General features: G+C 37.3%; 1 protein-coding gene across 6 annotated transcripts; it reads right to left on the reverse strand.

Annotated features, from left to right (window-relative positions):
* Positions 1 to 3: 3 nt before the first annotated feature.
* Positions 4 to 27,069, reverse strand: LOC104314341 (protein adenylyltransferase SelO). Of its 6 annotated transcripts, none has more exons than XM_069777394.1 (19): positions 26,494 to 27,069; positions 25,097 to 25,215; positions 24,722 to 24,850; positions 23,903 to 23,967; positions 23,745 to 23,801; positions 23,547 to 23,645; positions 18,877 to 18,944; positions 18,076 to 18,163; positions 16,186 to 16,255; positions 15,479 to 15,551; positions 14,664 to 14,747; positions 12,482 to 12,611; positions 11,773 to 11,817; positions 11,604 to 11,685; positions 11,422 to 11,514; positions 8,330 to 8,409; positions 7,421 to 7,464; positions 1,050 to 1,129; positions 4 to 715 (listed from the first exon to the last, which is right to left on the reverse strand). In XM_069777394.1, the coding sequence occupies exons 1-19, from the start codon at positions 26,696 to 26,698 to the stop codon at positions 593 to 595; spliced, it is 1,734 nt and encodes a 577-aa protein (XP_069633495.1). In that variant the 5' UTR covers positions 26,699 to 27,069; the 3' UTR covers positions 4 to 592. The 6 variants fall into 6 exon arrangements, 5 of the variants coding, with proteins under 5 accessions (XP_069633495.1, XP_069633503.1, XP_069633514.1 ...); XR_011323441.1 differs by lacking the exon at positions 4 to 715 and adding an exon at positions 7,957 to 8,022 and having other exon boundaries at positions 1,069 to 1,129; XM_069777402.1 differs by lacking the exon at positions 23,903 to 23,967 and having other exon boundaries at positions 24,738 to 24,850.
* Between the last annotated feature and the right edge of the window lie 10 nt (positions 27,070 to 27,079).

Raw genomic sequence — 27,079 nt, forward strand, 5'->3', positions numbered from 1 at the left:
ACATCTTTGCTCACTATTTAATTGAATTTCCTTTTAAATCTTTGTTGGCAGTTTAATGGGACAAAACAAGGTCAAAAAGAGAAAAGGTGGCAAGGTCTAAGTGTAAGACGATCCTCTGTTCCAACTCTGCAAAAGACTTAATAACATTTATGTCTTCAGAATGCAGTTATATTGTGTGTAACAGCAAGGAGAACATTCATCAACATACTATATGATTAAAACTAGCTTAGATGGATTTTAAATTGACCAACCATTAAGTTATTGAGACCCACCTGAATAGCCATGAATTCTGAGAGGTTAAGTGCGACAGTTTGGCAGAACTTAAATATTGTGACTGAAATTAATGCACAACTCAATATGAAGGGCAGAGTTATAAATGCCAATATAACATGCTGATGCAAGCATACATAGTGGTCCATTTCTTCAATCTTTAGACTTTATAAGTTGGTTAAGACCTTGTCTTGCCTAGCAGAGTAGCAGATTCCAGTCCACAAAGTATGAGGGAGAGAAGTTCCTGTGGCTTGATCCATTAATCCTATTTGAAGGCCTGAGCTTCGACCCTGATCATTTTTCTCGCTCGTTCAAATTTCTCTCAGGATGAACAGCTTACTTTAAGGTCCTTGGCCCAAGCTGGGGGGCGCAGGGAGTAGCCTGCTTTCTCTGCAGCCTGCTGTCTCTGGAAGGGATGTTGTAAAATCTGCTGTAGGAGTTGAACCTGGAAGCAATTAAAATGGGTAAGTTTTTATACAAAATGTTTTCCTGCAAACAAGAAAAGTCTCTGCCACTTCACATTATGCACCCTCCTGGCTCCAGCAACTATTCAATGAGTTGCTTAGTACTATTAGTACTACTATTAATATAGTCACTACTATTTATAATTAATACTATTAATAGTTTTTTAAATATCTTTAATGGTAATTGGTAGTAGATAGTACAATGTTGGTCAAAGTGTAAGATAGGTTCAAAGTGCAAATGTCATTTGCATTAACAGTTTTGCTAATTATGCCAGTTATTAATAAATACGTCAAGAAAGAAAGAAACAATTTTACCTCCGAGAAATCATTCAAATTAGCTTTTTGCACTGCTGATTCTGCCATCCAATTCCTAAGTATGTATCTAGGATTAACAGCTGAAACCAAAAGTAAATAGTATTAAATTCAGTTAGACATATTCAACAAAAGCAGAAGAGTCACTGAAATGTGTCACTGAAATCTTCAAGGAGGTTTAATTTGCAGACCAAGAAAAAAATGCGTAAAAAGGAAAAGGAAAATATTTATTTTTATAAGCTGCTAAAAGAATTTTTTTAAACTTGCACAATCAGTAATGCCAAAGTGCGAAACAAAAATTAGAATAGTATAGAACATCATATTGATACACAAAGTATTTCCTGTTATGAACACCAGCAGACTTTTCAAATGTAATTAGTTTACCATGACCTAGGTTCCTGCCACATTGTTAGAAAGTGTATTTCAATGTTGTCAGTACATTCCTGGAGATCATAAAAATGTGTATTATATTATTTAATGAAAAAAGGAATTCTATATGTACTTAGATATTCCTTCTTCTATATCATATATCAAAAGTTTGGCCATAAAAGCCTTTAATGTTGGATTTCAGCTGTATTTTTTAGAAACTTTTTCAACTTTGTAATTCCTTTTAGTTTCCTGGGAGGAGGTGGGTCCACAGTTTTTTCCACAACTGTCTGCTGTATCTTCTTGGAAACACCTGTGACAGCTGCACTGCTTCTCTGGCATGTTCCAGGCTGATTGTGTCTAATTAGTGGTAGGGAGATTGTAGGGACACTGAAAATGAAACTGCTGAATTAGTAACCCAGGCTGTATCCTACAGGACAGCAACTAACAACTCATGAAAGGAGTTTTGTCAAACCATATGCCAAGGACAATTCTCACAAGCACACGTGGCTTTTATTATCATTTTTTTAGCAGATAACATCAACACAACCCTTACTTTTGCTCTGCAATTAAAACCTAGGATTCTGCTTCAGAAAGTTTTCCCTTTCATTAATGATCAAAACAATGTTAGAGAGTAACTGTAACAAACATTTCAAGCCTACATTTTAAATCTTAATTCGACATTGGTCTGCATATTTTCCCAAATTCAGTAGCTGATTATTACCTGAAGAGATTAACCAGTGATACCAGAGGCATTATCAGCCATGGACTTGAAACCAAAAGTCTGCAATTTATGGACATACACAAACTTAATCTGTTCCTTCCCTTTCCATTGATGTCCCAGTAGGTTTTATATGAATAAATTTTAGTTCAAACCTCACATTTTATATAATATATTTCTTTCAAAAAACCCATGTAGCTTTATAAAATATTCTTACAAATACTCTTACAGCATATTTGAAAGAAGATATTAGAGAAAGCAGAGTATTCATCAAAATCACCATCCCAAATTTCCCCTCTACTCAATTCCTCTAATCAATTAGTTATGATGTTACTTTATTTCCAAATAATAAGTTATATTAGGAGGAGGATGATCGGAGACAATATTTTGGATAAAAGCATTAAACTTAATTTATTCCATTTCCCAATTCACCCTGTTCTTGCATCTCCTTGTACTGCTTCTTCAGCTTGCAAACGTAGCTTGCTTATCCTAGCTGACTACCAAGACAACTGATATCTTTTGAGAAAAGCTACGACTGGATCCTCCTAAAGTTCTGTGGTCAGACAGACAATCACAGGACTTTATTCGTATTTAAGAGCTCCCCATACAGAATTATTGCCTAGCACAGTGAACAGACTTCTCTGTAAAAAGCGCTGCTTCTAAAAAGCATCATTTAACCAGCTAACAAACTAGAATTTGCTGAAGCTACGTAATCAGTGAAACAATACTCGCATGATTATTTTACGTATCACAATACAATTAAATTCTTTATGTTTGGAACTGAATGATAGCCATTTTAAACCACAAGCTTTGACATACAGCAGCATTGCACAAAGCGTCTTTATGTTATTTAGAGAAGTAAAGGACAAAAAAACCCAATCACTCTATGCTGTAAGTGCTGAATTCTGATCACTCACGTTCCTGCCAGGAGAGAGAAGGTGAAGCTCTCTTACAAAATCAGAACACAGGCTGAAACCAGAAGCATCTCAGATGGCACTGCCACTCCCTCCTTTATAAAAGCTGCCCAGGTAATAGAACAACTTTCCAGCACAATGTCCAGGTGCTGACTTCCATGAGAATGAAGACTGAGATGCAATCCCTCCAGATACAGACATTCTTCTTTTTCACTTTACCGCTGTTCTGTATGTACTTACATATGCTAAACAAAGGCCAATAAGTACAACTGGATATTCAGAACCCTGATAACCTCTACAGAGTCATAACAACACCCTGCCCGAACTGCTAAAAAAATAGTGGTTTTCCCACTTGGCAGTTTGCTCTGGCCAAGTATTTTACTTCATCCAGTAAATGGATTTTCAATAGTAAAGTGTGATAACAATATAAAAAGAAAATTTAAATTGTGGAGAAGTTAACATATGACTCATACAAAAAAAAGGTAATTCACATTAAAACCATGACTCATATTAGCAGGAGAATATTTGTCCCAGAAATATATTCTTAACAATTGCAAATTGACAAGTTTCACAGTGACATTAAAAATATCTGTAATTAACACAAGTGACAAGATAATTATGAGAGAATAAGACAAGCCAGATAAGAAAAGGACAAAGCAGAAGAAATTTTGTGCCCTTATGAGCATTTCATAATCTGGTCTACATTTTTTTTACATGTTTCTTTTATAAAGAAATACAATGATAGACTTGTATGGGCATTTGAATTGTCAAAACTTTTTGATCAACTCCTAAGGAACTATGTTTAAGCAGTACAAGATAAAGTGCTACTAAGGACTAAAAACTAAATGAAGAGAGAAAAAAATAAACAGAACGAATAACTGATCAACTTGAAATGCTTCAAGGTAATGTACTTTGGGACATGAGATATTTTACTAGACTTACTAATAATGAGGGAAAGGTCATGAATAATGAGGTGATAATGGCAATATATTCAAGGTCAGTCAACTAAAGACAGCAATAAGAAATCTAGTGGGACTTACCAACCCATATAAAAATCTAGAGAGCCCTGACAGTTTTGTCTAACTGAAATGCTGGGTAAAAATGCATTGCTGACTGAGTTGAGCCCGATTTGTGCTTCAGTTGACAAGGGACAAGGGACAGCTGTTAAAAGCAAATACTTAAAACTTTCAAGAGATCACAAGGGGCATCCAAGAGATCTATTTAAATGTAAAAGAGAACAACAACAAAAAAACTCTGTAAGAAACTTCAGTCACACTGTAATATGGAGAAGCTAGCAAAAATATAACAAAGTTTGTTTATTTTAAAAGGAAAATAAAATTTTAAATGAAACAATAACAAATTAATGTCGGTATTCTGTTAGGAGTATCTGGTGGCTCTGCTGTATGAATATATTGTGATGACCAGTTATATGGAAGAAAACTAACTTAACCATGAATCTCTGCATATCAAATTTTGGACTGCTATGAAAACTGAGACCACTAGCGCAAGTGTAGTCCTGGAGGCAAGACCTTTTCCCTGTTTTGTCTGTCTCCTGTACTACATGATCCTCTGAGATATGTGTAGAAAACCACAATGCTGCTTTGCAGAAGATCATCAAACTGAGATCCTTTCTGATTTGGAATAAAAACTCAGAAATGTCATAATCTTCTCTAAAAGCAGATTAAAAAACCAAAAAAATAAGAAGTGTGTTTAGACAGTTTTCAGCATTAAATTTTAGATGAGGAAAACAGGGGAGCTCAAAACCTCAAAACAGTAGTTGAACTAAGAGCCTCAGAGTCCCACAGTTGAAACTTCTTCGCCCTACCAAAATATAAATAATAAACCAAATCTTTCTTCTTGGTAACTGTTTTCATATCAACTTTCTAAAAATGCATGTAAAATTGTAAGAAGTGTTCTTAAAAATGGATGGAGCCTTGGTTGGAAAATGTGGATGCAAACTTGAAGGTCCATGTGATGATTCTTTGTGCCCTATTGTAGTTTTTACTATCTTATTACTGAAACTTGGTCTATCTCCTGCCATTTTCCTACTAAATCAATTAAAGTTTTTGAAGAAAGTGGCCAATCAATATCTAACAAGAGTACAGCCATCTCCATTAGAAATGAGTATAAAACACCCTGCAAAGCAGCTTAACACTGAAGCATGTAATATCTCATGCAGAATTTGATCAGATCCTCCATTTCCTTCACTCCCTTTTGTCCAGAGATTTTCAGTCGCTCATTAAAAAAAAACAAAACCAAAACCACTTTGTATTTAGAATAACTCGGAGAATTAAAGTACCCTCCTTTCATGACTAGATAGTCCTTTCAGAAGTAAGGAGTTTTGTCTCCAGATGCGGAAAAAAAATAAGTGGGGGCCTTTCAGAAACCTGAGTTCTTTATAACATGTAGAAAGGTTTTGGACATATTTGAACACTCAGACAAATCTTAGTCCACTGAGCTAGTACAGGATGCCTACCAGAATCTTCCTGATGTTATCAAGGGTTCATCACTGGAGAAGAACAATGTTCTTCTTAGCAATGCAAACTGACACATTCACAAACTGCTAAAGGAAGGAAGTACAGATCAAGGAAAAGATGTTGCTTGCACTCAGGAAAAGCAGATACAGCAGAAGAGGAAGGGCACCTCTCACAAAGGAAATAAAATCCTAGGGACCCTTTCAGGGAGCACCCTACTTTGCAATGAAGAGTTACAACTTGGGGAGCAGCCAGCGCACATCCACAATTTCAAGACAGTAAGGTAAAGCCCCACTTGAGACATGACAAGATACAGACAACCATGTTCCCATGGGCCAGTAATTCTTAAGTTCTTAAAGGAAATCAAAAGGAAAAAAAATTAATCAAGTCCACAAGCACCAAAGCATAGAACAAGCTGGAGGCCTGGCACCCCTTGAGCCCCCAAACGGAAATTGTAAAAAAAGGGGGTTAAAAAAAAAAGAGAAAAAATAAATTCAAAATGTTAAACAACAAATAAGGGAAAGAAAAATAAACAAGTAGGTAAATGAGGACTGATATGGAATAGACCATAGCTGGACAGCTGAGTTGGATTGCTTCTGTGTCTATATTCACATACAGTGTGACACAGGTCAGAGCAGCCTTTGTGGATACCGGTAGGAAAAGCCTTCATGATGTCATCACCAGTTGTGATTTCAATCACCCAAAATATGAACAGACGTGTGCTCTGTCCTTCAAAACCAGCAGAATCTAGAGAAGAGCAACTTGGACTAATAGTTGTGATGCATTTCCATAATTTCACACTCAGACCTCGGTCAACTGGTAAGACTATGACTATATTCACAACAGAAGGTGTTTGGGTCAGACCAATTAATTCATAAATGTGGACAATTGAATTAAGGATTTATTTTTTTTTTAAGGAGGGAAAAGGGAGGATACCTAAGGAGGAAGAACACTTCATTGTAGCCAAGGAACATCTTGATCATTTAGCTTATATAAAAAGTACATATATATTCACAAGTCTAGCCATACACATATGGCTAGATTCTAATCACGTGATGGGGTGAAACCAGAGATAGCCACTGTGAATATATAGTATTACAAGATTTGCAGGAGTGTAATGAGAGAGTTTCTCCTCTTTGTTGCAAATATTCTGATAAAGAAATCAAAATTTAATCACATATTAGAGTTAGGTTTGATTAAGAAGTAAAATTGTGAAGCATACTGTATAGGATTGTTAAGTTTGAAATGTAGCCATAGAAACTTTAGGAACTGTGTTATGTGTGACTATAGGAACCTTAATATCGTTGAAGTTTGAAATAGCTAACCATAGAAACCTCACCAGGAAGTTACTGGTTTTTCTATGTTTTGTTTCAAGAAACTAAGGAAACTGTCATGGACACCAGTTATGCTACTTGGAAACCCCTTACCCTTCCCATCTCGATTTGAGTATCGAAGATTCCAATCAGTAGAGCTAAGTGAAATTGACCAATGATTGTTTTTAAATAAGAATATTGATAAGGTTATATAATCAAAGGACCAATCATTATAAAGGTTAAATTTAAGAGTGAGCATAGTATGCATTTTTATGTAAAGAGCTTATGTAACAATGACCTGACAGAAAAAGTCTATTAAAAACTGATGGATTTTGATACTAAGTTGGACGCGCCTTTGGAGGAGCGATCCCCCACATCCCCAGTGCTGCAATAAGCGAAATGCCTGCTTCTTAACTTCACATTAGTGTTAAGGAGTTTTATTCCGGATTTCGGTAACATCTTCATAAAAACAATACATTTTAGTTCTTCTTAAAAGGAAAATAACTAAAAGGAAAATGAAGAAACCTATGTAAATAGATAGCTGCCATCTCCAAACACAGGAATTCTTTTGTATTGTTTTACTCACTTGTCATTCTTGTTCTTCTCTTGGCGTCTGAATCACCCTTGTTACTATACATGGAAAACAAATCAAAAGAAGAAAAAGAAAGTGCTTTAGCTAAAGAGGGTTATACTTATTTTTAGAAATATTTTATTTGACTTTCATTAAAATTATTAAGTGTTCTGGTTTTGTGTTCAGTGGAAGCAGGTCTGAATCTCTAAGAACTATTAGACTTGGAAAAAACTGCACACTTTCTTGTAGGTTTTGTATCGTGTATTGATTTTTTTCCCTAAGAATTGTATTTACCAACTAAAATTTCCAAGTACCTGATATGTACTTCTTTTCACTACTATCAGCCATGCATACCATACATGACTAAGAAACATGTTACGTTCTTTATTGATTTAAGACAAAAGAACTGGTTGGGAATTCTAACATGCATGTCCCTATCTATGCAACACTAGCGGTTTCCAATCACTGTCTGTGTATTCACTACTGTTCAGCTTCCACCCCCTGTCATCCTAAAGCCATATTATTACATAGTAAAAAAATATATGTATTACCTCTAATGGAACACTATTCATTCCTATGTATTTGCAAACCCTGACTTTCAGGTTCTTGGACTGAATCTGTAGTAGTGGTATTTTAACAAAAATTATTAACCAAAGAAATCTGATCGGTTGCTCAATGAAAGACAACAAACACAGACCACTCCTCCCATGTCATTTTTATGTACCTGTGTGTTAAAACAGAACTACAATAGTAATTATTATGGAATCTAGCACTATCTAGAACCATAACGATAAAAAAGGCATATGAAACCATGTTTGGGCCAGTTTACCAGAGCCACTAAAGATGATGGAAAATCACTGCAGATTAAAGTTGCCTGCTTCTGGCAAATACACACTTTGTGTTATTTTTACACTTGAAACTTACCGATTTAATCTTAAGAGGTACATAGTAACCCATTCTGAAAATAACTTGTGTTTACCCAGATCCTGCAGAGCCCAGAACTCCTAAAGAGAAAGAAACAGTTAATGGCAGGTAATCGGAATTTTGCTCCTGTTAAGCAAAAACCAAAGTAAGCAAATGAATATTAAAAGGATACGAGGGAAATGTATCATGACCCTTCAAGGAATTTTCTCCCAAAAAATTCTACTAATATCTTTTCCTCTGCATGTAAATTATTTCTTTTTGCTAGCACGATACATCCATATTAATCTATCGCTGTTATGGCAAATTCTATCTAAACACCTCCAACACTTCACCCCTATTTTTCCTTGGCTTATTGTCTGACCTCTTTTATTTTTTAAGCTACACAACTACAGGTTTTACTCTCTTCTGAGTTTTGTACGTGGACCAGATCTATTTGTAGAGACTTTTTTTTTCCCCAAAAAAATTGTGGAATAAGGGAAATATATTGATAAAGAAAGATATGGTCCGGAGAAAAAGGGAAACTTAAGGCTACAGGAATAGAGGAAGATTGAGAAGAATAGAGACAGTAGGAGAGGAAGAAGGGAGAGGAGACAGAACTTGGAAAAGGCAAATAGAGGGAAACCAGAGCTTGGGGTTACCGCCTCCAGTGCTGAACAACAACCACAAACTAGGCTTCCCTAGCTGACTACACTGAGCTAACAGCTGCTTCATATTGCTCAGTTGAGAGAAAGTAGCCAAAGCTCACAGACAAAAAAAATGAACTTCAGAGAAAGAACAGGTTAGAAAGAAATGGACATAGATAAAAGCAGGTAAACAGCAGATACACAAGAAAAAAATGGGCAAAAGTTAAGTAAGGGAAATTAAAAGCAAGAACAAAACAAAGTTGTGATCACATCTGTGTTTTTTTAAAGGAATGGCAGTCAAAAAGTATAATGAAAACCACATTTGAGTATAAAAATGAGTTAAAATTACAGAAGTGACTAAGAGCTGAGGGTTGGGCAGGTAGATAACAGGAGAATGTGAGAATTAAGCATTTGTTCAAAGACATGCAGGGTTCGGCTACTTTAGGAGGAATTTCAGAATGTTTCTAGTTAGTACTAAATGTAAGCACTCCTGCAGTGTTGCCAAAGGGTTCTGGCATTTTTAGGTCAATTTTGGTTTGCAGCTGAAAAAAACCTGTAAGTGATCTACAAACCAATATGAAAACTTACTTTGCTATTGACAAGTATTAGTGTGTGAATAAACAGCAGGTGAAATTACTTCAATATAAAAAACAATTCTTTAAAAAAAATCAAACTTTTTACCAGCATAAAATTGTACCTGCTTTACCACATCAGTTTTGGGACTCACAACTTGTGGGCTAAATCATTTCATTGTGTGGGAAAAAAAAAAGGTCAGCTACTACCAACTGAAGGCTGCAAATGACCCTCAGTGTAGTAGTAGTAGGGTCACAACTACACTATGATTGTTAGTTCCTCAGCCTGCACCTTCAAAGAAGGGGAGATGGAGTTGTAATAAATGCCACTACTGCAGGAGCCTGCGTGTGGCTCCATACTACATGAGGGTGGCTTCTGTTCTTCCTATCGCATGTAGGCCACTAAGAAATGGAAAAATCCCTTGTATTCTATGACAAAAATACCTTCTCTTACAAACACACCCATCCTCTTACCACCTCACCTGTACAAATGATTAATTCCACAGCTACAGCTCTTTGTATTTTTGTTGCTTATGACTAGAAAATCTCAACTTTTAAACTATTAATGGCTTTAAGCTCATAGAAAAAGTCAGGTTAGACCTCTTACTTAAGAAAATAAGGAAAAACAAAGAATTTGGTCAAAATAACTTAATTATCTAGGACACAACTGGAAAAAGAAACAGTAACTGCTCATTTTCATTCTATGCTTTACACACAGTCATTCTGCTCCCTAAAACAACCTCCTAAGTCCACCTGCTCTCATTTTAAATTAGATTCAAAGACAAAGAGAAGTAAATCAGAAGTTATGGAAAGGCAATGAAGTTTCCCAGGCAAAGTGAACAATATTCCTCACACGGAAAAGGCACTGTATCAAAAAAAAAAACCAACCCAAAACCCAACTCCTTTTGGCTCTTGCAAAAAGGCTTCCTTTTTTCCTTTCCAGATCAGGTACTTACAAACTTTCTTTTCAGAATTTCCCCTCTACATTTTTATCCAATTATTATTTGCCTAGCACCTCACTCCAGTTCAAACATTTCAGCCATATTTCTACTTCTAAAGATTGCACTATATCCAGGTAAGAAGTTTATCTCTTTTATTTTAATACTCTCATCTCTTTTATGATTAGACTTGGTCCTGAAGAATAACTTTAGGCTAAGTTAGCAGCAACACAGGATAGGATAGCAGGCTGAGCAGGACACAATGACAAAATGTATTCCAGTGCTTTAAGCTACATTTAGAACTGATCATGTGCCCAAGAAAGGGCAGAGGCCACTGTGGGCTGAAATTCTAGCAAGAGTTTATGATGAGATGGGATCTCACTTGTCATTAGATACTGGACAAGCTGATGAGCCTAAGAGCAGATATTTAGGTCACCTGGTAAACCCAAGTTAAGAATAGTTTGATCAACCCAAGGTTGAAATTTTCCTTATGAGCCCTGTCCAACTTCATTTGTGTCTTACGGAATACTATCAGAAGGTATTCTTAAGCAAAACAAACAAAAAAAAAAGAGGGGGCAGAAGGAAGGAAAATTCTTTCTACCAGACCTTAATCTTCAATGTGAAGAAAATCACATTCTCACCTGTGTATGAATATTTATGACTACTCATATTAGACCTGTACCAGAGGCTGGAAATTTTGCTTCAGCACGCTACATTAATGTATCTTTCATTAGCCCTCTTTGTTAATGTATCCTTCATTACTAGACATAGGCTTAACATAGGGTGGTAGCATGACACAGATACATTAGTCTCCTGGTCCCTTAATAATGGTACAATGACACATTTCCCAGGCAAATCATGGCTTGAGACATTCTCTATTACACCAGGGTTATGTCCAACCTGATTTACTCATTTTGTATTAAGTATTCCTAAAACTGGGTGCTTGTATTAATTAATACCTCAGGAATATGGAGCTCCTTTAACTGGTCTTCAGTAATTTCACTGAGCTGTCGAAATGTCATTGTAAAATCAGCCTTTGTATCTTCCATAAGCTAGTGAAAAAGGATATTTCTATCAGAGTTTTTAAACTATGGGCTATCAGTCCAGATGTTTGCCAACAAAATTAGCAAAGCAAACGTACTTGTAGGAGGAAAGCAATCAAATAGTTATCATCCTCATTCTCCCCAAGAAGACCCAATTTTGTTTTGAATAGTTCTGTGAAACTGAAGATAGTAACAAAGTAAGGAAATTGTCACATAACATAATTTATAGTATTGTGACTACAAGGTTTGAGCTCTGGAACTGCATACCGGATGTAATAGTGCTCACCATATCCCTCCAAAATCTGGGAAGCTCTGCAAAAACAAAAGAAATGTCAAATTCTATGGAACTACAATACTACTGTGGGTACAATCCCACTGTACACTAAACAATGAAAACTTCTGTCTGATATCTCACAAACATTGATATTCTCAATCAGCTAGGATCTGTAGTGGAGAAAAGACTGAGGGGAATCATTTTAACAGGCTTCAAGCAGATAAACAGCTGCTGCAAAGAAGAAAAATACAATGTTCTTCCTTTTCATACTGAGGAAGAAGTCATGTGTTTAAACAGCACAAAAGAAGATTCATATTAGGAATCTTTACAATAGGGTATTAAAATACTACCTCATTACTTCAGGAGGATGTATGGTCTTCATAAGTAAGCATCTTAAAGAACAAGCTAGACAAACTTAGAATAGAAAACTACAGGCAAAGGTCCTACCTTAGTGAAAGGAGAATGGACCACATAACATCTAGGACCATCTTCCAGTCATATCTTGCTATTATTTATGACCAATGAAAACCTTTCTCCCCTCCCTCCAACCTTATTCTGACCAATAATTAATTCAGAATCAACTTCCACTTAGAAAAAAAGATCTTAAAAGCTAATCCCTTTCTTTCCTATGCATATGGTGATTAGATGGTCTCCCATCTCACTAGTTCTTTTAAGCATTAAGATATTTTAAGGATTACTTACAGCTGCTTTTGCCTGGGATCCAATAAAGGTTTTAGAGCTTGTAACAGCTTGCTCAGATTAAACAGCCCAACATTTGCCTGGTTTCCTATTTTATACCTCCTTTCATCATCAGATGTGTTTAGAACAAAATCTGTTTCAAACAAAACATTACTTTTCCACAACAGAGTAATTACAATAAACAATCAATGTTAAAATATTGTAGTGCATTCATTTTTATACTTACACAGCAAACTAATAAAAGCCCTAAAGCCACTAAATATTTAAAATCAGATCACAAGGATACTTATTTACAGTGATTTAACTCAAGATCTATTATTTGCAAATCTAAGGAGCACATCCTTCACAGACAAGTTCCCATGTGTCACAAGTGACATTTTTCTACTTGAAGATACAAAATAAATTCAGATGTTTAAACAGCAAAAGACCATTTTTACACTAAAAACAATGTCTTATTCAATGTTTTTACTACATATAGTGCTACTATTTAGCACACAGACTAAGCAAACAACTGTAGAATCAGATTTGGGATTTACAAGTATTTTTGGAAAAGTAACATGTATAAACATGTATTTAAATAAATAAGCCACCTAAGCAAGATTTGTTTCAGTTGTACAAGCAAGATTTTTGTATTCACATAAAAATTAGGACTAACACGTTCCAGTAAGCAAATCCATTATTTGGGAGATAGTAAATATCTGCTATGCAAGTTACAGGTATCCAGAAGCAAAATCTATGCACCAGTCTCTGAATAGATGCAGTATGAATCCCTTGCACAGATCAAATGCAGATAAGCTGATCAGTGCACAGCATTGCCTGAGTCCTCAGAGGACATTAATAACAAATGAAGCATTAAGGAGGAGACCTGTGACACACCTGTCAGATCTGGTGGTTGTTCAAATCTGAATTTTAAAGCATTTCATCTGGTTCTAGGGTGTATGGGCTCTGGCTGGGATGGAGTTAATTTTCTTCATAGTGGCTTGTATGGCGCTGTGTTTTAGACTTGTGACTAAAACAGTGTTCATAACACACCGATGTTTTAGCTATTGCTGAGCCGTGCTTGCACAGCATCGAGGTCTCTGTTCGCACTCTGCAACCCCAGCAAGTTAGGCTGGGGTGGGCAAGGGGCTGGGAGGGGACACAGCTGGGACAGCTGACCCCAGCTGACCAAAGGGATATCCCAGACCATATATAATGTCATGCTCAGCAATAAAAACTGGGGGTAGTTTTTCCAAGGCAGTTGCTGCTTGGGGACTGACTAGGCATCAGTCTGGTGGTGGAAGGTGGTGAGTGATTGCCTTTGCATTGTTTGTTGGTTGCCTCCGCCCCTTTTTTTTACCCTTCACTTATTCAACCGTCTTTATCTTGACCCATGAGCTTTTTCTCATCTTTGCTTTTCCCATTCTCTCCGGCAACACGCAGCAGGGGGCAGTGAATGAGTGGCTGGTGGGTGCTTAATTGCTGGCTGGGGTCAATCAACCCACCATATAAAGATCTAAAACCAGAAAAGCACTGTTTTTTCAGTGCAATAGAAACAATATGACACTTATTCTCTTATTCTTATGTGATTTCCTGAATTTGAGGCTGCAGAAAACAAACAAGATGATAACCACTGTTGGTTCTGAAGCTTACTCAGATGCAACCTCTAAACAATAATTAATAATATGCATTTATGTACATACTGAACCTATATCTATCAATCCCAGACTGACTGAGTTCATACTTTCAAAGAAAGGTTGCCATGACTAGGTAGGTTTGATTTGTTTTCTTCCAACATAGGATTAGCTGCTGTGACTATAAAGCTAGAGCATGATGCATGCAAAGTTACTGTATAACGCTTTTGCTTTTGGCTGCTTACAGCAATATGCAATTTTTAGTTTTCTAGGTTTCTGTTGTAGCATCTATTCAACTGATGAAGTTCAACTGGAAACATTCTCCTGAAAATGAGTTTAATAGTAGTATTTTATTAACATGACTTTTAGCACTTGAAATGCAAACTGCACAGTGTATCATAGAACTGACCTCTGATATAATTTTTTTCCCTAAAACTCTTCAAACGATACAAATGCTTGGGGTTTTTCTGCTAATAATGTTAGGAGTTTTCATGCACATGGAAACTATATAAATTAATATAAAGAATTTTTTAAGTAAAAAAACTATATTTAAAAACAGGTGCTACACTCACTTGGGTCATAGGACTCCATGAATCCAAATGGACCATAATCTATTGTTATGGATAATAAACTGAAGTTATCTGTATTGCACACACCTACAATTAAACGAGGAGAGGCAAAAGTTAAAATTCCACCTGAACCCTGCAGCCTCTAGAAAATTTTCTGTGAAATAGATCCACTGAATCTAGAAAACTTTGGAGCAGTGACCTTTCAGAAATCAGACTCTGGAAAATAAACTTGTCTCTCTTACTCTTGACCTGGCATGCATTTTAAGTATGAAAATGAGAAACTGTTCGCTACACTATCTTGCGTCTGGTCTCTATACCTAGGTGGCACTGTTTCCTTTTCTTTTCAGTGCTACACAGTATTGAAACAGCATCTTGCAAATTGGTCATTAGCTGCTTCCTTGCAAGTTGACTGGGTGCTGTATTAGCAAGAGAATGCTATTTTATTTTTCATAATATAAATCTGAAACAAAGGTGGACAGCACTGTATCCTATATACTATAAAAGGCCAGATTTTTATGTAGATGCATCAAATTCAGAGCACTTAAACTTATGTAAGACATCAGTACATGGTCTTCATACATCAGACTATTTCAATTCTGAGAATTCTTGCTCCCATATTCTTGCTTCTGTCAGATACAGTCATGCTTTGAAAGATCAGAAAGTGCTCCTAACTCTGCTACGAAAAAACTTGTATATTAATGCATAACAGATACTGTAGGCCAAGACATCAGAAGAACTGAAGAACAAAGTGACAAATAAAAGCAGCATGACTACAAAAAGTCACTTCTGTAAAGCCAATGCCATCTACCGCAGCTTACCATGTGCAAACCCCACAGACATCCACAATGCAATCAGATTTGCAGTCTCTGATACGACTGTAGAGAAAAATTCCTAAAATCAAATACATCTTTTACTTCAAGTCCTCTGAATCAAAAATATTGAATACAATAAATAACATAAACATTTGATTAATTTTAGAAATGTGTCATACATTCTATTTTTAAATTTATATCTCTGTCTGTCAGGACTTTTCATTCACATTCTGAATGATGTGACTGCACAATACCCTTATCCAGCAAAGACTATAGTTAAATAAGTACATCCAGATGCCCTAAAAGAAATTAAAAAGTCCAAAACAGAAACAAAGACACTATATATACTAGTGTATATACTAGTATATACTATATATACTACATTTATACTAGAAAAAGCATAATTCATCACTTCATGACAACTGCTAACTTAAAATCTGAGCAGTGAGAGAACAAAAAAGAACAGAAAATGGAAGCTTCCCAATAAACATTTCCATAATGAAAAGTGGTGAAGAATGCTCTTACTTGTCTTTGAGGAAAAAAACTTCAAGCAGCAGGTTTTTACTGAAGAGAATCAACAAACTTTTACTAATAAAAGCTGGAAGCTTACTTCAAATTGTAAAACCTTTTAAAACTTGAAACTTCGAAAAACTTTGTATAATTTTTGTTCACATGCCTGTGGAAAATAAAAACAATTTTTAAAAAAGACTTACCAGATATCTATTTGAATCATTCATGGCTATTGATGGAAAATGTTCCTGGATGATAAAGTCTAGCAATCTTCTGTAATAAAGAGAGGCAGAATTCTTTAAATAAAAATGGTACTTTTAGAACTGATCATTCAAAATTCTTGTTTTCAAACAGCTAAATGCTGATCTACAGCTTGCTGCAAACAGTTACTAGAAAACTCAATCTATTTATTCCAGTGAGTCTTGGGTTAAGCCCTTCCAAATGCTTAGGGATAAAACCTAAGGTTCCAGTCATAAATATGAGTGGAGACTGCCTGGTAGATTTAAAATTATTCCCACGTGTTAAACTTCTAGAGCACACCAGGATCTGGTTTCACATGCAGTAATATAAGTTTTTAGGGAAAAAAAAAAATTTGCGTATCCAAAAAACCCTTATATGATTACAAGGAATAATTCTACATCAGAATTCTCACAAAGAAAATTTTATGGCTGAATTCTTATGAAGTAGCATGACTTGCCATAGTAACTGGCCATTCCCAAAACAGTGCTGCATAGTCCTACAAGACAGGCTCAGGAAATTGGGACACATGCATTAAAAATCGCAGTGCCTGTCAGATGCAGATCTTTGCAGATCTAAAGCTTCAAAGTAGAGCAGCTGGCACGTCGTACATTTAGGAGCTCCCTGTAGGACCCTCTTGTGGTCAGAGCCAGCCAGGACCACTGGCACATGAAACTGTAAGCACCATTTGTACGTGAGGTAGGCAGCCTGGGCAAGGGTTGGACCTGGGCAACGGTTGTTCGGCTATGCACACAAATATCTAGATTTTACCTTCTAATCAGGTTATTAGAGCAAATCACTGAACTGTCCTCAAACTGTGATGATTTTATCAGAGTACCTAGCAACCTGACCTTTAGAAGGGTGTCCAACCTATTGCCTCTGAATTTTAGCTGGTTGCTCCAGGACATCCTCTTCCAGGAGGACCTTCTCTGAGGAGGAAGCACAGTCAGTCACACCAGCCTTGGCCTGCTCTTGGCCACTCTTTCTGAGGCCCTCTCCAAAACAGGCAGGAAGGAGTTGTCTATGTTGCATGAGTACAAGTGATCTTTACATGCTCCTTAAATCCAACAGGTCATAAACACTTTAATCAAAAAAACCCAACCCAAAACTTAAAATCAGTTCCTTAATTCAATCTTTCATTTTTACAACTAAAATCTGCTGTGAGATTTCAAAAAAAAAAGGAAAGAAAGACAGCATAGAGTGATGTGGGAAGTTAAATTGAATTATCGGTTACTACAATGTATAACTGCTGCTATGAGCTCTTGCTCGTTTTTAAGCACCCCAGAAGAATTTCGATTGCTCCTGAGGCGAAATGACCAACTTTTAAATATTTGCAGCAGACCTAAAAATTTGTCACGCTAATTGCTTGACACACAAATTAGTATTGCTAAGAGGCTTAAAACTGTGCAATAATTGATGACCTAGTATACTTCTCTGGTTCTGCATGTTTCTGGAGAGCACACTTTATACAACATACTTATGCTAGTGATTTATTTCATATTTCTGTTAATAAAGCTTCACAGACAGCTATGAGAAATGTAGGAACTTATACTTTAAATTTACAAATCTTTCCAAAACAAACAACTCCTCCCTAGTGCTTAGTTACTAGAACTACTTCAGCTATAAAACCTTTCTCATTTTGTAAGATCCAGGCCTTCAAAAACATCTAGGCGGTTTTACCCCTATAAGTTAAGATCTTTTGTATGCTTGTATAAAAACAGCAGGTTATCTTGCTAAATTACGCAATCTTCTTTTCTAAATAATTTATGTATAAATTCCAACTGTATATGTGCATTCTAATATATATTCAATTGTTAAGAGAACTAATATAGTTACTATGAAGATTAAATTCAAACCTTTGTAAGTCCAGTTCCCCAGAGTGAGCTAAGATTTCTAAGGATCCTATACGAAACCACGATTTGGCAAGACGTAGCACTATTGCACCTTAAATATAGACACATGTGTTTAAATGTAAACAAAGTATCAGCAAAATAAAACAGTTCTATAGTAAAAGCCATCATGTGTTGTTTCTATAGATGCAGAATTTACATATGCATAGTTAAACTGGTGTTTGTGTAAGTATGCTCAAGGTATAACAGATGAGTATGTCTAATATTACTTTACTACACATACATTTTAATGATAAAGCTTAATTTGCTATACCAGCAAACACAGGCAAAATCCCAGTACTGCATTAATACTAGAATTACTCTAGAGATGCTAATGCTACCAACAAAGAAAGAACCAACATAAATAGATTTTTCCCCATGCTGTGCCATCCCACTCTCTTCCAGAGCAGGTACAGATGAGGTAGCAACGGCACAGCCCCACTAGCGTTCCCACCATCCTAGTATTGCTGTCAGAACAATGGAAAATTTCCCTAGTTTCCAGTATCATTTTTGTAATGGCAAGTGAAAATAAAAATTACACCCCTACAACACATATGCCACAATCATAGCAGACCTGTTCATAGGACTTCATTTCTTTAACTAAGATATATTTCAGACTGATTTTCTCGGGAGAGGTTTTATATCTTAATAAATGAAATGAAGCCTATTTAGTACTTTTTATTACACATTTATCACATTAAAACTCATTTTTGTAATGGAGAATTAAGTTACAGTGTTGCAACAGATTATTTGAAATGTCTTCATTACCTCTTTCTTTCTTAATATTTCCATTGTAAAACTGGTCTCTCCACACATCATCATCACTTACAACTAAGCTGTAACAAACAAGAAAAGAATATTAAAAAGTTATCTCAGGAAAAATAATTTACAATGAAGATCAAGTCATATTTTACATAACTTTACTTCTTTCATAAAAAGAAAGACCTTTTTGCTGGCATAGCTTTGTATTTACAAATGGCACAGGCAAACAGTAAGTCGAGGCTTACCAAGCTTCATTAGCATGATGCATTTATTTTGTATTTATACAATGCTGTCCAATTTCCGTTACTTACTTACACTGTTCTTGGGGAGGGGGTTGCATTCAGAAAAAGTACTGCATTCACTTGGAACCTCAGTGATTGATTAGTGTGATGGTAACATTAAATAAGTCACAATTTCCCTGAGGACAACAGTGAATTTAGAAGGACAGAGAAATTAGAAACCAAATTGTTGCATCAGATGGAGGTTGCCCTTTACACGGGCCAAAACTGTTGTCTCAGGAATTTCCGGGACAGATCTGGGACCCTTAGCAATCAGGAACTCTTCAAATAGTATCAATACACAAAAAAGGCATAATTTTGATGATACATTATAATTATCCCTTTCTTCTTCACTGCTACTTGGATTTTTAAAAAACAATCTCTTCCTTTCATTTGCCTTAAAATTCTGCACACCCTATAAATATTCATGTTTATCCAAATATTGTGATTTGTGAGTGCTTTGAACAACTTTGCTTGCTCTAAAATATTTCACAGCTTACATTCATTTTACAAAATAAAATATGTAATTTCACTGTATTTTCTGTTATATCAGGAAAAATAAAATGGAATCAATCCTCACAAACTATGCAAGGGCATCATATTGCCCTAAGGTTAATGTGTAGGAAGTTTTCTCTCCCAAGCAACTGGGATTACACTGACAATCCAGCAGAAGTAATGCTTGGTGCTGTCTTCTGAAAGAGGTGTTGTCCCCTCAATAGGCACAGAAGCCTTCCTGTTCAAGAGTCTAGCAGCAGGCAAAAAAAAGCTGATTTTGTACAATTCTTCTTTATCTTTGCTTGCTGGCAACTGGAAAACATTATTCTATTCAGGTGAGACATGAACCTGTTGGAGCAGGTCCAGAGGAGGGCCACAAAAATGATCAGAGGGATGGAACACCTCTCCTATGAGGCAAGGCTGAGAGAGTTGGGGGTGTTCAGCCTGGAAAAGAGAAGGATCCAGGGAGACCTTATTCAGCCTTTCAGTACTTACAGGGGGCTCATGAGAAAGACGGGGACAGACTTTTTAGCAGGGCCTGTTGCGATAGGACAAGGGGTAATGGTTTTAAACCAAAAGAGGGTAGGTTTAGACTAGGTATAAGGAAGAAACTTTTTACAATGAGGGTGGTGAAACACTGGCACAGGTTGCCCAGAGAGGTGGTAGATGCCCCATCCCTGGGAACATTCAAGGTCAGGTTGGACCTCTGAGCAACCTGATCTAGTTGAAGATGTCCCTGCTCATTGCAGGGGGGTTGGACTAGATGACCTTTAAAGGTGCCTTCCAACCCAAACTATTCCATGATTCCATTATTCATAATAGTTGGGTGGCATGCCATCTGAAATTTAACGCAGCTACTTATAGCTGCTATTTATCTATTAGGTAGTTGAAGACTGCACAGAAGACAGAACCAAACTTTCCCTGGAGGTACACAGAAAAGGACAAGAGGCAAACCTAATATTCCATTCATAAATATGACTGAAAACAGTCACAGAGTTAAAAAAACTCCCAAGTGTTAAATTTCGAGAGTACACTAGATTCTGGTTTTATATACTTCAGCATCAGCATTTTAGAAATAATTTAGCTGAACGAAAAATGTGGGGTATGCATATAAACATAAATATGTACAAAAAATCATGAAAATGAATGATTTTTCTGAATTCTTGCACAATGCAGTTGCTTGCAACAGTAACTGTGGCTTTGAAACTAAATTATTATTATTATTATTATATTCAATATTTTTGAAGGTATCCAATAGCTATCCAAACAATGTTCTCCATTAACTGCAAAGAACAGGCAGTGAACTCTTCCAGAAGAAGGAAAAAAGTATCTGAAATCAATCTGCTCCTGTTAGTGGAGCTGCAGCGATACAAGCAACATTAGGAAATTTTGTTCAAAAAAACCCTCTTTTGCAAACAATCATATACGATTATTAAGTGTGTAGGATTAAGTACAAAAAGTGCTGACATAAATGAGATGAAAGAAGAAAATCTTAATCCTTCAAGAAAACAAAAATTTTCAAAAACAGGGAATGAACCCCAGACACAAACAAAATATTGTGTGCATCAGAGCACGAGGGGACAGGAGTCAGAATAATAATGCTACTAAATTTTACTGTTTTGAACAGACCTCTGCCAGAAGGGTTGGGGTTTTTTGACTATGTAACTCTTAGCAGGCTCTCTGCAAAATTCCTGCAGAATAGCAGCACTTCTCTTATTACTGACAAAAAAATCCACAGGGGCATCAACATTTGGTTAGTTATTAATACAAGTTAATGGATGTGCAACACTTAAGGGCTGGCCAGATAGCTGAACAGCCACATAAAGATACATACATTCCCACTACAAAAATAGTTTTCAAATGGTCCCTATAGCTGGTAACTGTACCATGACTTGAGAGAAGACAGCAGGAGACCAGATGTACACTCAACCATGGGAAATGGGAACACTGAAATTGCTCTTACACCAGAGAAGCTGGAACAGCACTCACAGAAGGACAGACGGATTATATCCCTCCCTACTCCTGGTTCTAGCTTAAGGGCTGGACTTCACAATCCCAAGTGCTCTGCTTGCTGTTTTGCATGAACATCAAGCCCTGTGCAAGTAAGGGCCACCCTGAAAACCATGCATATTGGCTCACCCTTTTGACCTAATGCATAACACTGCTCACTGGTAGTCCCAGTATGTGACTAAAATGGTATCCTATGAAGAAGTGTTCTTTATCTGGCAGTACAGTCATAAACTGTAGCACGCCATTGGGAACACAGTACTTAAAATTAATAGAGCAAACCAACCTGCTGGGTGTTCTGGGATTAGCCGTAAGGCTTTTCCCCACACTTCTGCCAAGACTTCACAAGACCTCTGTAAGTGCATCCCACCAGCCTCAGTACAATAGCTCCCCATTGGGAAAAATACGGATATCAGCTGGGTTTTCTTCCAAATGAAGTCTTGCGAACAGTCTGGAGAGCTTGTATAGCAATTAAGAGAGCCAGGCATTTAACCAATTTGCCAGCAAAGAACTAAAGCAAACTATGTACTCAACAGAATTTGTGCTCAGTTAAGGAGTAATTTCATATTGTTTTTGCACCGAACAATTTGTTGAGATGACAGCAAAGAAAGGCTATAACCTTGCCAGATGCCTTCCTGCTGATATGCAGACAGATTTGAAGTTTTGCATTAACAACCAAAAGCAAAGGGTTTCAAGGTGAAGTCAGTGAATAAACCATCAAAAATGTCATTTACAAACACTGCACTTCAACAGAGCAAACGTGTTAGAATTAATGCTAGAGAGATTTGCAGAATTTTTGCAAATACAGACACCTAGTCACATGGCAGCTGAGTACAGGCTTTTTCTGCAGAACGTTTACTTTCTTTAAAGCCTGAAATGATGCAGTACAGACATGAGACTACTTGGAACACAAAATGAATGTGACATTTTAAACACAATCATCTGAAAAATTCAGTTTACTTAATTCTGAGAAAAACATCCAAATGAGTGAATGTATTTATTAGTCGTCTTTGGTTCAATCAGAATTAGTTTTAAATTATTTTTTTATGAAATCTCCCTCTCTGCTCAAGGGGTGTTTGCACAAATAAGGAAATGAGAACAATTACCTGCATTCAGTACTACCTCCAATATTAACATCTATTCATTTGACTGACATTTTTTCCTACCAACCTTAAAAATTGCAACTAGGTGACTATGACAATACAGAAATAGCCACTTTCAACATTTTCCTACTTAGCCTGATTCTAGAAAAATTCATCCAAATGCTTAACTTGTGTGTAATAAAAGACTCACTTATTAACCATGTAAAATGTATTAAGAGACTCATTGATTATCCACATACACTAAAGGTATTATTATTATTTACAGGGCAGGAATCTAGCCCTGCTGTTTTTGCAAGTCTTTTGGTAAGCAACAAGGGGGAGAACCATTTTATTTTTTTTTTAAAGAGTAGAAATTCTTCATTGCAGTATCATAAAAGCTGGAGAGGGGAGTTAGTGTCAGATATAATCACTCAATCTAACTTCCACTTTTTACTTTCTTTACAAAATGAACCAGATTTCAAACTAAGGTAATTCAGTTAAGACAGTCTCACCAGTGAACAACAACTGTTTACCGCAAGACACACACAGTGCACAATATCATATTTAACCAAAGTAGTACATAACATACCAAAGACAGAAGTGAATGGATTAACTGCTGGAGTTTGTTATTACTGGAAAGTTTTATCCAAAAATCTATGAAACTGGAGGCATATATCTTGTTCTGGTTGCATACATATGAAAAGAAAGATTTATCCTCTTGGAAACGAACTGTCCCACTTTATTGATGCTCAGTGAAACTCAGGCACAAAATTACCTCTAAATTAGGATGCTGTGAAAAAGAAGAGAAAAATACCTAGCAGCCCTGCTTGTAGGAATTCCAAGATAGTGCATGGCCTCACTACACAAAAATTCTCGCACAGAAGAGCGAAGCACAGCTCTTCCATCACCATTCCTATGGAGAACAGAGAAATAAGGAATAGGTCATAAAATCAAAGCAAATTTCAGATGGAAAACATCCAGTTTTGGTGTATATAGATTAACTGCAACTTACCTGGAGTATGGGGTCTTTCCTGATCCTTTTAACTGTAGTTCCCACCTCTCACCATGCCTGCAAAAATATCATTAGCATTTCTAACAGTACGCCTTGGGCTATGCATGAATCAGCTAAATAGAATAGAGTTGAATCGGTCACTTAAAAAAATGTCACACCTGTTTGTATATACTCCGATCAAGTGGGCTCTTCCATCACCCAGCTGACCTGCCCAGCTACCAAACTGACAAAAATTAAAATCAAGTTATTTTCTTCCATCATTTATAGCAGTTATACTTGAAACAGTACAAATTACATGTAGGTTCTCTGTGACCTACACAATATAATGACACATTTGCTCAGGTAGTCATTAAGATATTGATGCCTGAAGCTGTATTTCCACACTCACACCAATAATGAATCAGAAAACCACAGAAAAAGAATAATGCCAGTAATCCCCATTTTTTTTCTCTACCTTCCAGCTACAACGTACAGCTACAGCCCTGTCTCTTTTGTATAATAAGCCTTTAAACTGACATGGCTTGTAATTTTTTTTTAATTGGAAATTACAAATCAAGTTCTACCATTCTTTTTCCATGAATAATCTTACCCTTTTCAATGAAACCTAACTCACAGTAATCATGGTATTGCAGTGAAGCTCTGTCCTTCTTCACTCCTCTGAACTGATAATACCTAGCATGAATCAGAGCTCATCAGGCTGCAGGGGTGCTAAGCAGACTCTGCAGCTAACAGAAGTTAAAAAGATAATTTGCTTCTGGCATAAACAGAAGCAGAAAAAGTAGACATGGTACCATGAAAGAATATTATAGTTCTCTTCCACCTGCAGTCCCTCATGAAGAACAAATTTGCAACCAAACTGTTTGTAAGATTTCATATACTTAGAGGGATATACTCATTTACTTACAGGAATTATCAAGGTACAATTCACAGGAAAAGACCTACATAATTCCACCTGGAAGAATGAGTGCCATAGTTACCTGATGACCCCCGTACCTATGGGCCAATGGAACAGACCCCAGTATCACTTTTCCACCACTGACGAACTGAAGAAAATCTGATGTTCCTTTGACAGATATATCAAGATCCAAAATATTTTCAAGAACTTCCTGGAGAAAAAAGCAAAACAGATGGTACTTGAATATGATCAAATTTTCAGTGGTAATGAATGTGTTTTCTCTACAGATTTCATTATTAAAAGACATCTCACAATATGTTTTCAATATTCTGTTTGTTTAAAGTATATATCGATAAGATGTTTTCACAATAAATAGCATACGAATATTAAAATATATTTTAGTACACTTATTAACAATCTCCACTAATTAGAGAGGAACAAAAAAATAATAGCCAACCTTTGAAACAGCTACAAGACGAACTCTAGATTTAAAAGGTGTAGGATAGACAACTGAAAAAATGCAGTTTCTCACATTACGGACATAATTTTCCTGGGTCGCATCAACTGGAAAAGTATCTGTAAACATGAAACAGACAAGAAATATTTAAAAAACCCCAATTAATCATATTATTCTTAATACCTCTCCTCTTAAATCCAATCCAAATACTTCAGAAACAATTAAAACCCGACTCTTTACCACTATGTATTTTAAGGCTGCATGAAAAAAGCAAGGTCAAATAATTTCAGGATATTATTCTGTTTGGGATTTTTTAAAAGAAGGATTGATTTCTACAGTTAAAAAAACTGGCAGGGCATGCTGGTTTTAAGATCTAAATAATATTTAAGCGTAGATTCAATTACCTGTGATTAGAACAGTCTCAGGGCAGTTTTATATTGCACTCAATTATATACAACTCTAAAAGATATTTGCATGAGACAGAAAAGTTCAGCTGCCCCCACAGCTGAATGATGTAGGGCAACAGATTAAGTCACTGTGCACCAGTTAACTGTGGTATACAGTCCATATGCAGCAGTCATCACCAAGTAACCTAAGAAACCAGCTTGAAGCCTTCTCTGAGTAATGTAAACGGCGAACGAAAGGGTCAGAAGATGTAGTTCTTGCTGTAGCATAATACACGTACTCAAAAGATGTGCTTCATTCTTCCTTCAGACCTACTCCATGCCCTGAACCATAGTTAACAGAGGACAAATATTGTTTTATAACTCTGGACTGATACTGTGTGGTTTAACATCTTTATGGATTTTTGCTTGCAACAATCTTATGATTCTGTGTTAATTCTAAAATCCCAGTACCTCATAGTCACTGTTTTGTAAAAATTGTAAGTCAGTTAGCATCTCTGGAGACTTGCTGTTAGCCATGTTTCTCAATACCTCTAATAACAAATCCTGTTATAGCCAGATGCCACATGATTTATCACCGGTTATTATTTCTTAATGCTCACAAGTAACTGCATCACCCAAAGAAATTATTTCTGTAATGTTATCATATAAATTGTCTTCATTATTACAGGCAATTCCGTATGCCCGAGAGCTATACCGCTTTGTGTACTTCAAATCAGGTGTCAGGTTATCAATTCTGCATTAACACCTAACGGGGACTCGCACATCTCTCCATTACAATAAATTGCTAATACAATAAAAAACAAGAACCCCCCCCCCACACACCTCCCTATGGCCAATCTAGTTTTAATGTTAAAAGTAGTGAAGTATTTGACTGTGTATATAAGGTCTTCACTTAGTTACTGCTTTAGTAGCTGCTACAACCCACCAAGCAGAAGCACCGGGGCAGAGCGGGGTGCACGTACACCAGCACCGGGGCAGAGCGGGGCGTACCTAGGAGGCTTTCGGAGGAGAGGGGCCAGGCGCAGAGCTCAGCCGCCCCCCGCTGCCGCGGGCAGTGGCCCGGCGCTGGGTGCGAGGCGTTCGGGCCGAGAGGAGCCCGGCAGAGCCCGCCGGAGCCGCACAGCGGGGCCGGGCGGCCGGCCCCGGCCCCGGCGGCCCACGCCAGCCAGGCGGCCAGCCAGGGCGGCCACCACATGTCCCCCAAAGCTCGCCTTCACCAAGGCACGTGAGGAACCGGCTTGAAGCCTCCCTCCCCTCAAAAAAAGGGGCCCTCCTCTATCATCTCTTCACAGGCGTTTCAGGGGAGAGCGGGCGCCGTCTCCGAGCGGGAGGGGCAGAGCGGCTGCCGCCGAAGCCCGCTCTCCCTGCGTTGACCGGGCCGGGGCCGGGGCCGGGCGGGCCGCCCCCACACGCCCGCCGGGCGGGCCGGCAGAGCCGGATCCCCGGTGAAGGGCGGCGGCCCAAGCCCCGTCCCACGGCCGGGCGCGGTGCTCGGGCCGGGCGCTGCCAGGCGGCGCCGCTCTCCCGCCCGGCCCTCAGCCGCGCTCGGCGCCCCGACGGAGCGGCCAGAGGAAGG

The sequence above is a fragment of the Haliaeetus albicilla genome, chromosome 2 (genome assembly GCF_947461875.1).
Source record: "Haliaeetus albicilla chromosome 2, bHalAlb1.1, whole genome shotgun sequence".
In the NCBI taxonomy this organism is placed as follows: Eukaryota; Metazoa; Chordata; class Aves; order Accipitriformes; family Accipitridae; genus Haliaeetus; species Haliaeetus albicilla.